This window comes from Silene latifolia, chromosome 8, assembly GCF_048544455.1.
Source record: "Silene latifolia isolate original U9 population chromosome 8, ASM4854445v1, whole genome shotgun sequence".
NCBI lineage: Eukaryota > Viridiplantae > Streptophyta > Magnoliopsida > Caryophyllales > Caryophyllaceae > Silene > Silene latifolia.
The window spans coordinates 5,575,537-5,591,406 of record NC_133533.1 but is presented as its reverse complement, the minus strand read 5'-3'; the positions used below and the strand labels follow the sequence as shown (position 1 = coordinate 5,591,406).

Here is a 15,870-nt window from a genome sequence, read left to right as displayed (position 1 = left end):
TATAGCTAAGCATGAAATTTTATCAAGCTTTTCATATAATCAACGAAACAGTGACGTCATATTATCAAATGCCACATAGTAATCATCCAACATGCTTTTCTATTCCAACAACAATTCTATATATCTCATCAATCTTTCAATTCAGATCCCCCATCCTCCGCATACATGCATCCATCAATTCATACAACATACTACTACATAGATACACACAGCACACAATCAGCACACAATCAGCACATAACGATCCCGACACATATCCCATGGTGACCGGTTCAAAATTGTAGGGCGAGTTCGCGACTTTAGGACGTCTCCCAAGTCTTTGCATTAGCTCCTACAACCTTTACCCCGGGTTTATTTTAATTTGACTCCTATATTCATTAGGTTCATTGGTTACAGGTTTCAGGATCGTCGCTCTGATACCATTTGTAACACCCCCATACTCCGAGTGCCTTACCAGGACCACTCAAATATGAAGACGCCACCATCTCGGTCGCCCGAGGTATGATAATCAAATAGACAAAACAGAAACAACGTTTATTATAAGTAGTTTAATGAATAAATACAATCCTCAAAACCAAACCAAAGTACGATACAAGATTCTCAAATGACTGTTCTAACTGAAATGTAGAATAAACTAAGGCTACAGCGGAAGACTCCTATCATCATGTCGTGGCATCCCAGCTATCCCAAAGACTCATCTCAATACCGCTCAACAATCGCTCACCACCCCCGAATGGATCACCACGCTTTTAAAACATTTAAACGGGTCGGACTAATCACACAATCAATATAGATAACAATAATAAGACAAACAGACAAATTTGAATCACACACACACACACACACACCACCAACTCCCATCATCTCAATACTTGACCGTCCACCGGACCAGCCGCGCCGATGGGGGACCGCAGCCGTTCCCACCTAAGCCCCGCTCATCGTACGAGCGATAACCCTGTCCATTAATGTGCACATCCCCTTTCGTGGCGGGTTCCACGAAGGGCGAAACTAGGGCGTGAGATCACTCCCGCAAGTGACCCCACTCAGCCGAGAACGCATCTCGAGAGCCATAGAAACCAATCACAATCACAATCACAATCACAATCACAATCACAATCACATATTAAACAACTAACTACAAGACATCACCAATATCCCATTATGGGACTAATACGAGTAGAAATCCTACCCGGAAAGCACAACACGCAGACGGTATCTACAAAATGTCTCAAAACGCCTCTTCTATGAACTCTCCTCCTACCATACAACACATAGATACTACTATTCAATTACTATTCATAAAAACCCCCAATTCCTAAATTAGGGTTTCACTAATCTTAACAAAACATTATATAAATTACATTAAAAGCTTACCCTCGACGCAAGGAATCCAACGACACAAGCTACGATGCAAACCGACCGTCTGAACTCCGGGAATTGTCAAGAACGCGATTAGGAAGAAGACAAGTTGCTTTCTCTCTTAAACAGGTTTTAGGTTTTGTAAAAAGTGATTTAAAACAATTACGAATATGTTTAAATACCTTAATCGCGTAATTAACAAAACCCGAGAAAACTCCCCCGTAAAACCGGACACTCGATCGAGTACCCAAGGTACTCGATCGAGTACCCCCTACTCGATCGAGTGCCCCAGCTACTCGATCGAGTGCCCAACAGGTCAGAAACTATTTCTAAAACGCAACTTACCCTTACTCGACAGAGTAAGGCCTACTCGATAGAGTACCCCAAGACTTATAAATACGGAGTATTACACATAAAGCCAAAGCTCAAACTAACTAAAGTACAAGACCATAAATTATTAATATTTTCTTGTATATTAACAAGACATAAAACCCTTTATTGATTTTCGGATATGTAAAATATAATTAAGACGAGATTCGTACCTCTATAATTTTATATCTAAATTTCTTCGTTTACCTTAAAAAAAAATTATAAAATTGGGCAAAAAATCGATAACATTGGTATGCGTGCAACAATTAAAAATCTACTATGCATCGACCCAACACCTACATTAAATCTATTTATACTCGTGGCTCAAGACTACATCATGTCGTGGCTCGTGCCATGTATTCTATTTTTTTTGTGTTTTTTAGGGAAAAAAATTTATTAATTATGTTAGGAGAAGCGGTAATAAGGCTACTCATGACGTGGCCCACTACTTACCTGTTAGGTTCACAACTCGGGTTTAGTTATATTCTGATGTACTCTAACTTTCTGGAGTGCCACAACAAGCCACGAAATATTAATATTTTATATTTTGTCGGCTCATATTTATCTCAATGATTATTTATTTCATTAGAAAGATATATATTGTTCATCATACTCATTTGATCATAGTTATTGATGAAATAATAAATATACGCGCGGTTATACGATTAAAAAAAATGGTCTCGGCGGGGCTCGAACCCGCGACCTTCGGCTCATAAGACCAACGCTCTAACCAACTGAGCTACGAGACCATAACACTCATGATAATTTATTTATTAGTTTTTTCATTTATAATTTGACAAAACATGAAACTCTTACTAATTTTAGAATATAAAACATTGACAATAATCTTAAAACTAGACGTTTATATCATTATTAAATTACATCTACTAACTACGGAGTAATATATAAATTAGATTATGATGAGAAATGAGGGATAGTAATTGAAAAAAAAAATGCATTATGAAAATTTCATTATAACTATAGTGAATAAATATTTTTTTAGTTATATTATTAAGGTATGTCCCAAGAAAACTTAAAAAAATAGAAATAAATCATGAAAAATGAAATCCGGACTTTTAAGTTACATCTAGTAACTACGGAGTATAAATTAGATTTGGGGGGAGTATAAATTAGATTATAGTGAGAAATGAGGGCGGTAATTGAAAAAAAAATGTATTATGAAAATTTTCATTATATCTATAATGAATTGATATTTAGATTATAGTGAAAAATGAGGGTTGTAATTGAAAAAAAATGCATTATGAAAATTTTCATTATATCTATAATGAATAGATATTTTTTTTAGTTATTTTATTTAGTTTTGTGTCAAGAAAACCTAGAAAATGCATTATGAAAATTTTCATTATATCTATAATGAATAGATATTTTTTTTAGTTATTTTATTTAGTTTTGTGTCAAGAAAACCTAAAAATTGCATTATGAAAATTTTCATTATATCTATAATGAATAGATATTTTTTTTAGTTATTTTATTTAGTTTTGTGTCAAGAAAACCTACAAAAATATAAATAAATCAAGAAAAATTAGTTATTTTATTTAGTTTTGTGTCAAGAAAACCTACAAAAATATAAATAAATCAAGAAAATTAAAATCTAGAGTTTTAAGTATGTTATTTAGGTATGTCCCAAGAAAGCATAAAAAAATTGAAATAAATCCATTAAGTTAAAACTACATTAAATTGGTCTCGAGGCCAACGCTCTAACCAACTGAGCTACGAGACCTTAATAATGAAATAATAGCTTATTTTATATTTATTAATTTGCTCTAAATGGTTGGTTAGTTGGCAAGATATAAAATTCTTTGATGGTCTTAAGAAGAAAATATTCAATGTGTTTTTAAAATAAGATGCTTACAATTTTACGTCAATGCCTTTTGAGGTTCTGTTATAATAAGTGTTCATTACTCGTCGGCATTCGCCACTTATCACATAACAATTGAAAACTCAATATAGGCTTTTAAATGCGTAATTGTATTATGAGAAATTTAATACTATAATTGTTTGACATTTGACTATTTCATATCATCATATCGTCTTGATATCAAAACAGTCATTCATAATTTCTTTGATGTTCATGTAATATAATATTTGTTAAATCTCATTAATTTTTGTTAATCCTTACAATTAGACACAAATACATCATCACAACTATGAAAACCCATTTACGAGCATGATTAAAAATAGAAATCTAGATTTCTTGCCTCCAATTAACCAAAGGCATATTTGAAATAGAAGGAATTGAATAAGATATGCCCTTTTTAAAAACAAATTTTAAGAAACACGAGGTTGAAAAACAAAAATATAGAAAGTGAAACAAATTTAAAGAAACATGAGGTTGAAAAACAAAAATAGAAGGTTTAAATGTTTAATACTTATCAAACACCATCTTTATTTGTCAAAAAAAAAAAAAGGAAACAAAAACCATCTTTCAAAAGATTTTCCAGACATGAGTGCAAAGACCTCATAACCACAACTTTGTTCAACCTAGGCTATGCCAAATAATGCGATTCTTCCGACACCGACTTGGACTATAAAATACCGATGAAGAACCATGATCTCTCAATCTTAGATAGAGCGACACAAGTTTCTGCCTAGTGATGGCTCGCTTGCCTCCAAAGGCACATTCTGACGACTATTGGTCACATGTTTAAGTTCCCCTCGCTTTGTTTTGTGTATACTAAGCTTGTAGCACATTTGGCGGAAAAGAAAGAATCATACTCGTATTACTACCTTAAAATAACATATTGTCCGTAACCAGAACTAATTAAGAAATGACCGATAATGTCAACCTCAGAACAATATCTACTACAAGAAATCTCTCAAAATTAAGATATCTCAAAATGAACCAAAACAAATAAAATAAAATGAAGGCCTACAAACTAAATATCAGCTACTTGACTTCAACCGAGTTTCGCTATTTGCACCCGAGGGTGACTCGGGTGCAGTCTTTACCGAACAGTCATGTTCCAACTTGTGGGCGAGCAAATTGGCTAAGGGAACTGTTTGTCAAGCGAAACTGAGATTAGAGATTAAAACTGCCTAAAGCTCCTGCCTCTTCCACGGCCACCCCATCCTCTTCCTCTCCCTCTCCCTCCTCTACCTCGGTAGCCAGAGCCATCAAATGCCCTATTAACAAACTGATTCTGGAATTCTCCAGCTCCGCGACCCTTTTTGGCGGGATTATTATTTGAACCGTTCAGGGCCGCATCAGCAGGCCGCTTTCCCCTACAAATATTAAAAGGCCAAGAATGAGCTGCTTCATAGATAAATAATTAGAATTGATTGTGTGAAGTGATTGTGTCGGGAGTAATTTGGCAATTGATTTTTTTCGAGCCAATGTTTGATTAAGGTATCAAAACATGGCAAAAAAACGCTTAAAAAGGAAGTAATGTTGAATTGTTGACAAAAAGCTATAAAAGGTGCTCCACAATAAACTTGAGGTTTGTATACATATGAAGGTAGTTGAATGAAATTTACCGTGTATTTATATCTTCTATTATATACGCCTTTTAAATACACAAATTTGAAAAATTTAAATTTAACTTGTGGGTAATAATGTGTCAGGACGAGTAGAATAAATGGTCGAGTTGCAGATCGGGTCAAACTTTGAAATGTCTACTCAAGATATTTTACCTGGGAGCCTCAATACTCATGACTCGCATCAAACAACATAGAAGCGCCAAAGACGTTTGCTAGGAGTTGGCCAAATAAAACTTACCCAGAACTACTGGGAGCTGAAGAAACAGCAGATTTAACCGCTTCTTTCCACGATAGATTGATCCGCTTGTCACCAATGAATAAAGGTGCGCTCTTGTGCAGTGGCTGATTCAGAGATACCAATTTAGTTGATTAAAAAGATTTCATGTTAGAACGCTTACAGTAATACACGTTCGCAAACGGTTTCATTATACCTGTGTCATAGCCAGAATGTTATTGCAGGATTTAAGTCCTGTTGTAGCATTTTGCTTCTCAATTTTCTGCAAGAGAAGCCACGGCATCTAGTCAAATAATGGAGCCAACTGCCAAGTATACAAAACTAACATTCTTTGTACTCGAGTGGTAATTCAATACTTTTAAGTTTCAACCTCCAATATCATCCAGACATCCACTAATTTGATATATATTAGAGACGATTCTCAATTTTATTTCCTCATCCCACCTTCTCAATTTTATTTCCTCATCCCACCTTCTCAATTTTGTTTCCTCATCCCACCTTCTCAATTTTGTTTCCTCAAAACTCCCCCCACTAGCCCATTTCAAGATACAAGACATTTTTTCCGTCCATGTCACATTAATGATTAATGCCCTTTCTCTTATACTCAAAGTTGCTTTTAGACGAAAATAAAGATAATTTCATAAAATTGAAGCATATTTTGGTGCAAACAGGCTTTTGGTGGGAGGTTTAGAGAAAATGTCTAGAAAAGGTGGAGTTCGGCGGAGAAAAAATAGAAAAGGTGGGAGTTTAAAATGTGGTATAAAAAAAGGTGGGAGTTATGGATTTTCTCTTATATATTAAAAACATGTAGCGAAATTCCGATAGCCAAAATATGATCAAAAACAGAGATACTCACAATCTTTTCTTTTACTTCCTTTGTCGCAGATGCCATCCTCTTGTTTTGCTCATCCATCCCTTGGGTAAACTTCTTCATGGTTGCCCTAGAGAGGTCCTCAACGCAAGTCAACCTGTCAAATCCAACAATAGCATGAGCATTTAAAACCTAAGCATTATATGCCATATGCGGGTAAAATAAAAAAATGGACAGAACTTCAGATACAAATAAATAACAATAGTCAATACAGTAGAATCTACATTCACTAGTCTGTTGTCTAAACTACATACAATAGAGTAGGATGCGGACATAGCTTGTCTATGTGCAAATAGCATACAACATTCGAGAATCAATGACCAAAATATCTCATAGTAGACATAGCAGTAACTACAGGGCAAGAGCAAGGCAGTTCGTGACCCAGAGCAGGCGCAGCAAAATCAGAGAGAGACAAGCTAGGGGACCAATCATAGTCAAAAGACGAGTTTGATTTGTTACACAGCCTCCCAAAGGCGATTTCTCCAGGATTCGGCTTATCGATCATGAAAGCAGACAACAAAAATCTATTCCCATAGCGTGGCCGACGTGTTTGAGGTCTACACATAACAGACACAATTATGTATACATTTAAAGTGAATAGAAGTTGGCGATAAAGTAGCTAAAGTTTCTATCAACTCTAGCAAATATATCCACGCCAGGAAATTGAGAACTTCAAAAAAAAAAAAACTACACGGTCTCCATCAGATCGATGGCAATGACTTCAAGCAGCACAAGCTGCACGGAGATGACGAGAAGCAGGATAGAGACACGCGCCGCGTGTACCCGAGCCCCTAGTGCATTCTCTTGCAATCAAAATTGTATTTTCGGAATAAATTTTTGTGTGTTTTGCCTTATTGAGCCTAGCATTCAGGCACACTTTTTTAGGCTAATACTAGAAGTAAGAACACGATAGTTAAAAGTAGGCCTAAGGTATTACATACAGTATCAATTAGCAGCCCAAGTGAATAAAATTAAGAGAGCAACGGCCCTCAAATAAAAAAGAGAAACAAAGAGAATCACGAACACAAAATCTGAAATCATTGGTAATATGAGTCATCTACTACAATGTCAGGCATGAGTCTAGCATTAAGGCAATTTCCCATGTCATTGAGTATCTCCCTCTTTAGGGATTTGGGGAAGTTTTCCACTAATGCAAACAAGAGTGAACATTATATTAGCAGATAGCTTCCTACAAACGAACAGGTGCCCTGAAATAAATTATAAAGCTCTAGCAAGGAGAAATCAAAGAAAGGCAATACTCAAGGTCACCCAGTCAAAAGCAGTTCTATGGAATTACATACTCCGTATGTCAATTGCTTTATTCTTAATAACAGGGCCTCTAATCAACTTTCAAAAGGACCCATTAAAATTACACCAATCATAGTAGGTTGAGGGCAATGAAAGAGGGTACGGCAATGAAGGTGCTAGAGAAAGCAATTTCATTATACTTTCCTTTCCGGTTGCATCCTCCTTCTCAATATATGCTAAAATACATTGTTGATTGCAGTAAGTATTCTATACCTCTCAGTGAAGTCCTTGAACTGCTCAGAAAAATCCTCTCCTATTCTATCAGATGGCTGGCCAGTAACTATCTTGTACCCACAAAGGCTATTAGTAGCATTAGGAACCTAATAAAAACAAAGCCGAAGAAGACAGGAGTAAGTAAAATGTGCATCATGTAGTCTGACACATGAACAGCAAAGATAAGAAAGTGGACAACAAAGAAACTCCAACCTTTGAGGCTAAATTGTGGAACGTGTACAACAGACATTCCACAAAAGTAACGTTTATCTCTTCCCCAGTCTTCTTTCGGGGCATGTATTTCTGAATCAGAAAAAAAAAATAGAGATGTCTAAAAACAAAAGGCAAGGAAATGAAGCATAAAGAAAGTGCAAAACTAAATTGCTTCTCATATCACCAGAAACTCCATTTCTATAGACCCAAAGCCATATTTAAAAGATTCAAATGAAATGAATTTTCAGATTCTTTTCTTAGCACTAATAGCTGTTTAACAGCTAAATACAGTTCACCTGCTCGGCAAGATAAATTTAGCATTTCAAGTAGAAGATATAAGGTCAGAAATGAAGGCGAGCGGGAGGTATTATAGAAGAGACAAATTCCTCTTATATATTACGGAGCACTTCAAAAATAAAACAGAACACAAACTCTTATTTAAGACAGCACTATTGTTAAATCTGCTTTTGCAGTTCGATACTTTGACTTAAGCACAATTGTTCGAGTTGGTTACGCAAAAACACTAATACATAACTCGATTGACTCAATTAACTGTTGTACAGGTGTCACTCTTTTTCTCCCTTCATTTCAATCTTATCTCAATTTCACTCTTTATTTTCATCTTATCTCGACTTGAAGAGTCACCATTAGATTATAAAAAACTGCCCAACTGATGCTGTCATTATAATGCATACCTTTAAAAGCTCAACTAACGAAGGAAGCATCTGTCGTGCATCGGGCGGTGAAGTATATGGGGAACTCGAAGCAAGATTCTTGAGCAAATCTACCACCCGTTCCTCTGGAAGCTGAGTGGAAAAGGTAGACAAAAAAGAGCAGATAAGACATCAAAAAATTCAGAGATCAATGAAAGAAGTACGGCACAAAGCCTCCAACGCAAATCAGAGTCTACAAGAATTAATAGAATATCAAAACATAAAATTATGCATTTCATCTCAGTTAGTAAGTTTAACCGACTTTTGACCGACAATCTTTCACAAATTATGGACTTAATTATAGCTAAGATACAAGTTCTCATGTCCAGCTACAATGACAATGTTTAGTACATCACAGTAATGAAATGCTACATGAACATTGGGTGCAGAAGAGTGATGACCAGTAAGATGAAATTTGAAAGCTTCAAATAAGTTACCTTATCAAGAACGGGAAATATATGTCTGCACACGTAACTAAGAAAGTTGCCGTTGGATGCACCACGCTGTTCAATATAAGAGAATTATAAGAGAAGAAACATATTTGATAGGTGATGTAAAACGAAAAAAATCAAAACACTTACCATGAAAAAGGGGATGGAAATATATATGCATGATATAAGCCTTTGAATATGGTCAATGTCTGACGCCTGCAACAGAAGAAAAACTCAGCATCCCTATGCACCCAAAACATGCTTTATAGCACCTCCAAGAGATCCAACACACACACACACACACACACACACACACACACACACACACAACAAAACAACAAAACAAAAAAACAAAAAAACAAAAAAACAAAAAAAAAAGTACTAGACTTTATGATCATTTCTAATCATTAATAAAGGCGTCAGATAGGGGACTAACATTGAATTTTGCATCGAGATCAGCTTGGCTTTCAATTATTTCCATAAGCTCTTGGACACGCTCTCGCGGGGCTTTGTCACCAAAGATGCTTAAACTCTTAAGGAAATCTATGAACATCTTAAATTCTTCACCAGTTACATCTCGAAGACTCTGCGAGAGAAGTCAAAGGATTCATAACAGATTGAGAAAAAGAGGCATTTGCAGTTTATAAACAAAGAAAATGTGTGTGCAGTAATATGTGAAATAACAGCTCATTATGGGACACTCAATGTAAAACTACCTTTTTTATTAAATCAGTTATGTGTCTTTCCATTTGCTCCTGTGGCTTTAAAAGTTCAGCTTTAAGGGGGAAAACCTGCAACCAAGATGATCAGTTCTTCCACTTTTGTTGCTTCCCGCAACTTAAGAACTTCAGAGTAGCGTCATATCACTGGTAACAGCCACGAAATCTCTTGAAAAAAAGGGGTGATAGGTCAAAGAAAACAGAAGCTATACCTTATCCCTTATGAAGGCCAAGACCTTCTCACGAATATTTTCTTCAGTACTCTCATCTGTGCTTTCAATGTGCTTAAATAATACAGTCAGGGAAGCTGCATAGACAAATCATTGCACAACATTAAAAGATGCAACGAGAATATCAGAAAATTAAAGATGATAGTCTGATACAAAATGGCGTTTTGGACTTTTGGTCATTGAGATCTCTTAGGATTTTTGTACTTTTGTGAGAGAGGGATACCAAAATCCTGTCAAATAGTTATACAGTTACTCGCTTCCTGCTATCATACAGGAATTTTTCCTTAAGATTTCCAAAGGACTAGTAGGCCAGTGGCAGTCCTAAACTTTCTGACATTGCTTCAAGCATCATCTAAAATGTGGCGAAGGAAGTTTCAAAAAATCAAATATACTAATCACTTTATAAAATCCACATCTACTCTCATAAAATTCCCTCATTGAACTCCACATCTCTTTTCAATGTCAGAAAGACAGCATTTACGAGAATAAACATGAATTTCGTGAAGAAAAATATTTAAAAAAAAAAAGGGGTTTTATATGATGTACCCCTGTATATTTTCAGAATCTACGATATGCCCTCGGTTTTTCAAAATCACACAAGATACCCCTAAACTCATTAAATTGTTCTACAAATACCCTAAATGCTAAAATTTTATAATTTTAAATAATATATTTGGGCGATTTTGGTTGATTACTCATCCAAAATACATAGAGCCATCGATACAATTCTAATTTACTCATCAATGTACAATTTTTTGTGACAATATACCATTACAAACTCGAATTTGGATATTTAGGGTATTTTAGGAATTAATCTGGGAGTTTAGGGGTATATTAGATGTTTCTTATAAATTGAGGGTATATGTTATAATTCGGAAAAATACAAGGGTACACCATAGAAAATCCCAAAAAATAATAATAATAATATACGTAGTAGTATATAAGAAAAGTAGCAACTTCCTAAGTTGGAAAGACAACATTTCGTTGTAGGAAATGAAGAGGATCCACACTAATATGTTAAGGCAGCTACAAAGAAAAACCTGATAAGCTACAATACAGATGCCAACGTTGGCATGTAGTAATAGCCACTAACCTATTTCTTCGAATCTATAGAAGTTCATTTCTCAATAATCCTAGCACTACATACCACTAAATAGCAGATGCAGACCTTGCATCCAATCAACATCCCATGATACGCCAGGGGAAAGGGAGACTTGGGGAAAAAAGGGGATCACTGAGAATCTATTTCTTCTAATCTATAGAAGTTCATTTCTCAATAATCCTAGCACTACATACCACTAAATAGCAGATGCAGGCCTTGCATCCAATCAACATCCCATGATCGCCAGGGGAAAAGGGAGACATGGGGGAAAAAAGGGGACACTGAGAATCAAGCCAAATTGTACATCATAGGCTATCTGATCTGACAAGTCGAAACCGATAGGAAATGATGTGGCGGCTTAATGTGATGGAAACAGCACAAAACCATAAAACCAACTCATCACAAGCCAGCCACAATCTAACATAAATGAGAGAAGCTGATAAAAAACAAAACAAACAATGTTGGTTGGCACCAAACAATATATAAATGCAACAAACCTTTCACATCCTGCCTTAGTAGAGACATCAATGCTTTCTGAACTGCATCCCTTTCTACATTCTCCTCTGAATAAAATTGTTCAACATTAGAACAGGAACCTAACATAAGTACTACTGATTTGAAGCCATAACATAAAGACATAAATTACCAGCCATGAGCAACTGAGCAAGAATGTCAACAATCTTAGATACATATTCTGGTGTATCTTTGCAGAAAAGGGGAAGAACCCTGATAGCTTGGACGCGAACCTGAAAAAATAAAACAATAATACAATTGAATTTTCAGCTGGAAGACAAATCAATAAACATAAAAACATGACAACAGAGTATCAAAGTGAATTTACTGTTATATATGATCATGTTTTATGGTCTATTAATAATCAACAAACAACTTAAGAAATAGGTCAAAAGTTTTTCTCATTTCAACTAACTAAATTATTGTTCCACAAATAGCTAAGTGCACTGATAATTAATCACGGTCAAAGTGCACACGTGTTTAAAAAAATGTTGCAGTTTATAACAAAACGGATCACCATAAAAAGGAAAAGATTATGCTGCAACTAATTAACCACATGTCCATCAAGCTTAATAGCTATGAATCTAGAAACTACTTAACTCAATAGGTTAAGCTTTCATCCTAACATACAGCTCTAGCTTGCACCATAAACTATGGCCGCTCAGTTACAATTTAGGGACGTCTGAGATGCGAACCAGGATGTAAGGTGGACACGCAAGGGACTCAAGAAGAAAAATATAATTATCTTCAAAAAAATTCAGCAAGAATTCATGTTTAAGCAAATATTGATGTATAAAAGCAAACAAAATGTAAGTTATGATATGTCGGAAAAGGAGTCACTGATTTGGCAAGAAGCGCACCAGTAGAGTCTATCCATCATCACATATATGATCATTTGATAGAGATCCACTGGTGAAGTCTATCCATTACACAAGTGTCACTAAAGTCTTTCAAATTTTGATACAAGTAACATAGATGCCCAATGCAATATTAGTCATGAGTCATGACCCCACTCTATTAGTTTTGACATCTGCTTATATATTCCAGCCAAATTAAGATGAAAGCTTCCAAAAGGACAATAATATGAGTAACACTAGTATGTCTAGCAAGTCTGATTAATTACGACTGCCAACAATTTGGCCCAACATTATCTAAAACTTAACCTGTGACCACTTCACAGAGTGCTTTAGAAATGTTGTTGGCCCGATTCCCTCTACAGATTAATGTCAATTTTTTTTCTAAATCTCTCTTGATAGACAAATAGTGACTAGCGATATTAACGTAACAGCTGCTATAGACAAACAACTTCATTAAATTCTTATCTTCATTAAATACGAACAACAGGTCAATTTTAATCCAACTTTAACAACCTTCCCTACCATGTACGGAGTACAATTTTGATAATTTCTAAACTACAATACATGTATCATTAAATTTCGAAAACACGACAAAACAAAGTATAAAAGCCTAACAAAAAGACGAAAAAAGCAGCACAAGTAAAAGAAATCACACAAGTATTGAGTTGAAAACTAACCCCAAGGTCTTCCTCTTCGCACAAATCAAGATGAGCATCAACGGCACTATTCGAAAGGTCCGGGAAGTATTTAAAGAACCTCGGAATAAGCTGAGCAGCCAGCTGTTTTGCCTTGGTAGAACTCCCTTTCGCTGCCTTTATTATCCCCTCGTAATCCTTCACATTCTACATTGCAACATAAATTAACAACTTTATCAATTCCACTCAACAAAAACAAAACTCCCTCCTATTCTTTGATATCGTCCCATTTGCTTTTGGCACAATGATTTATAACAACAACTGGCGAGCAAAATTAGTTCGGTGAAAAGGGGAAAATTGAGGGTTGATTAGCGGAGCACAATATATACACCTTATAATTCACTAATAGCTGCTAATTAAGTATTTATGTGTCTATACAAAAACTAACAAGTATGATTATAGATAACAAAACTTTTGTTTTTTTTGGTGAAGAGGAATAACAAAACTTTTGTTGTCAGTAATTATACTACAAGAGCGTTGCACGCCTTACAACGGCTTTATAATACTATCTACACGACTACACCTCCTTTAATGATAGTACTCCGTAATACATAAGGTGTACAAGTCTAACGGGATATTTTGCATTGTGTTGCTTTTGTGCACCTCACGGATGAGTACACATATTGTTCTTGAGACGCAAACAGAAACAAAAGCAGAAACACAAGTATTGATAACTCTAATACTAATTCTAAACTCTAAAACGTAAGATAACTAATTCAAAATGTAAGGTAAACTGGCGCACTTAAATCTGAACATTAGATAGATCAACTTCATTGAATTGACCACAAGGCACAATATCAAAACGACGTAAATCTATGGAATAGATGAGCATACTAACATTCGAGCAATAGTAACCTCTCAACAACAATCTAAACCAAAACCTTAGGTCAATCAAATTCGCGACAAATAATTACAGCAATCGAAAACAGAAAAATCAGCAGCAGCAATCACTGTAACACTGTCTCTCGACTATCTCTAAAACCTGCTCTAACCTTGAAACCCTAGGAGATAAACCGAAACACACAGAGATCATTTCCGAATGATTATTACTTCAACTTATTAAGCCAATACGCTTTATATCATCGAAATCCATAGCCCAAGGCCATAAAATAAACACAGAGAGATCGTTTCCGAATGATTCTTGGCTTCTTGCTCCGTACTTCACCATAAACAAAAGCGCGGTCAATTTAGTAAGCTATCACGGCTTTATTTCATCGAAATCCAAAACCCTAGGTCGTTTTCAGATAGACCGAAACATCGAATGACCGCTACTTCACAATAAATAAATGAAATAGTACAATTTAGCAAGTCATTTTACATTATTTCATCGAAAAACGGAGAAAGAGGATAAACCTGAGATTTATCAGTAGCTTCGTTAAGGCGTTCGCCGAAGTCGTAGAGGTTATCGATATCTTTAGAGTCGGAATCAGCGGCGGGGGCGACGGCGGCGGCGGACATGACGACGACGGCGATGGCGGCGGTGAGGAGAGAAATACGACGCCTGGAACTGAATTGGATTGAATGAATGCAAAATCAATTGAGATATTCATTGATTTATTTAATTATTAACTTATTAAGATGAAAAATAAGTTTTAACAATTCAAATTAGAGTAATTAAGATTAAGATAAAGATAAAATCAAGAGATAAAGCAAAAAGGGGAAGTTTGTGAGAGAGAAAGAGGGCCTTACAGTGTTACAGTGAGGGAAAGAGGAAGAAGGGTTTTGTGTGAGGGTTGGGGAGGAGGGAGTTCAAGTGTTCTATTTTTGTGGTCTTGCAATCTTGCACTTTGGGATTGTTTCTTTCTTGGGTTAGTTACGTGTCTTTCTCACTTCTAACTTGTAAGATTAGTGCGACTGGTGTTGTAATTAAGGTGACTAGGTTTAAACCCGTGAAAATTCACGAGATTAATTTAATAATTTTAATATTAACAACTACATGGGAAAACTTACTCCTTACTTAATGAGTAGGTCTCCTGAGAGACGGTCTCTTAATAATCTTTATTGAGAGATCATTGTACAATTTTAAGAAATAGTGGTACTAAAGATAATAAAATAGGTACAAATCATGATTAATAATAAAATTGGTACATTTATTATGTAAATAGGTACAAAATTACTAGTTACGATTAATAACAAAAGGGGTACGAAATGCAAATAAAAGGGTACGAAAGATTGGTCTCTCAATAACTTGGTAAGAGACCGTCTCTCCCAAGTTTTAGTGTTACTTAATAACACTCATTTTATATAATTATAACACATTGTTAATAGTCATGATAATGTCAATATACAATGGCGATAAACATAGTTATATATATTTGAAAATGAAAGAAAAAATTAGATTTTATTATTTTGTTATTGTTAAGCATATTAAGATAATAATTATGTTTTTTTATTATTGGGAAATATTATTTATAAGATCTACACAAATAAACCTATTAACTAAATCTCTACATGCCCTGAAAAATCATTTTGAAAGTTGGGTGTATAAGTAATGAGTATTTTGACTCAAATTGCTAATTAATTTGGGAGTGGTTGTAGTCTGGA

General features: G+C 35.2%; 1 protein-coding gene and 1 non-coding gene across 3 annotated transcripts; both read right to left on the bottom strand.

Annotated features, from left to right (window-relative positions):
* Positions 1-2,403: 2,403 nt before the first annotated feature.
* On the bottom strand, positions 2,404-2,477 carry TRNAI-UAU (transfer RNA isoleucine (anticodon UAU)). Its single transcript has one exon. It is a non-coding gene; the product is annotated as a tRNA-Ile (tRNA).
* Positions 2,478-4,446: 1,969 nt separating this feature from the next.
* LOC141596145 (apoptosis inhibitor 5-like protein API5) lies at positions 4,447-15,160 on the bottom strand. Of its 2 annotated transcripts, none has more exons than XM_074416224.1 (17): positions 15,024-15,160; positions 14,680-14,827; positions 13,309-13,473; positions 11,908-12,007; positions 11,759-11,824; positions 10,142-10,236; positions 9,927-10,001; positions 9,647-9,796; positions 9,361-9,426; positions 9,217-9,282; positions 8,762-8,872; positions 8,067-8,156; positions 7,854-7,960; positions 6,318-6,429; positions 5,658-5,723; positions 5,465-5,568; positions 4,447-4,971 (listed from the first exon to the last, which is right to left on the bottom strand). In XM_074416224.1, the coding sequence occupies exons 2-17, from the start codon at positions 14,782-14,784 to the stop codon at positions 4,776-4,778; spliced, it is 1,674 nt and encodes a 557-aa protein (XP_074272325.1). In that variant the 5' UTR covers positions 14,785-14,827; positions 15,024-15,160; the 3' UTR covers positions 4,447-4,775. The 2 variants fall into 2 exon arrangements, with proteins under 2 accessions (XP_074272325.1, XP_074272324.1); XM_074416223.1 differs by having other exon boundaries at positions 14,680-14,833; positions 15,016-15,116.
* Positions 15,161-15,870: the final 710 nt, after the last annotated feature.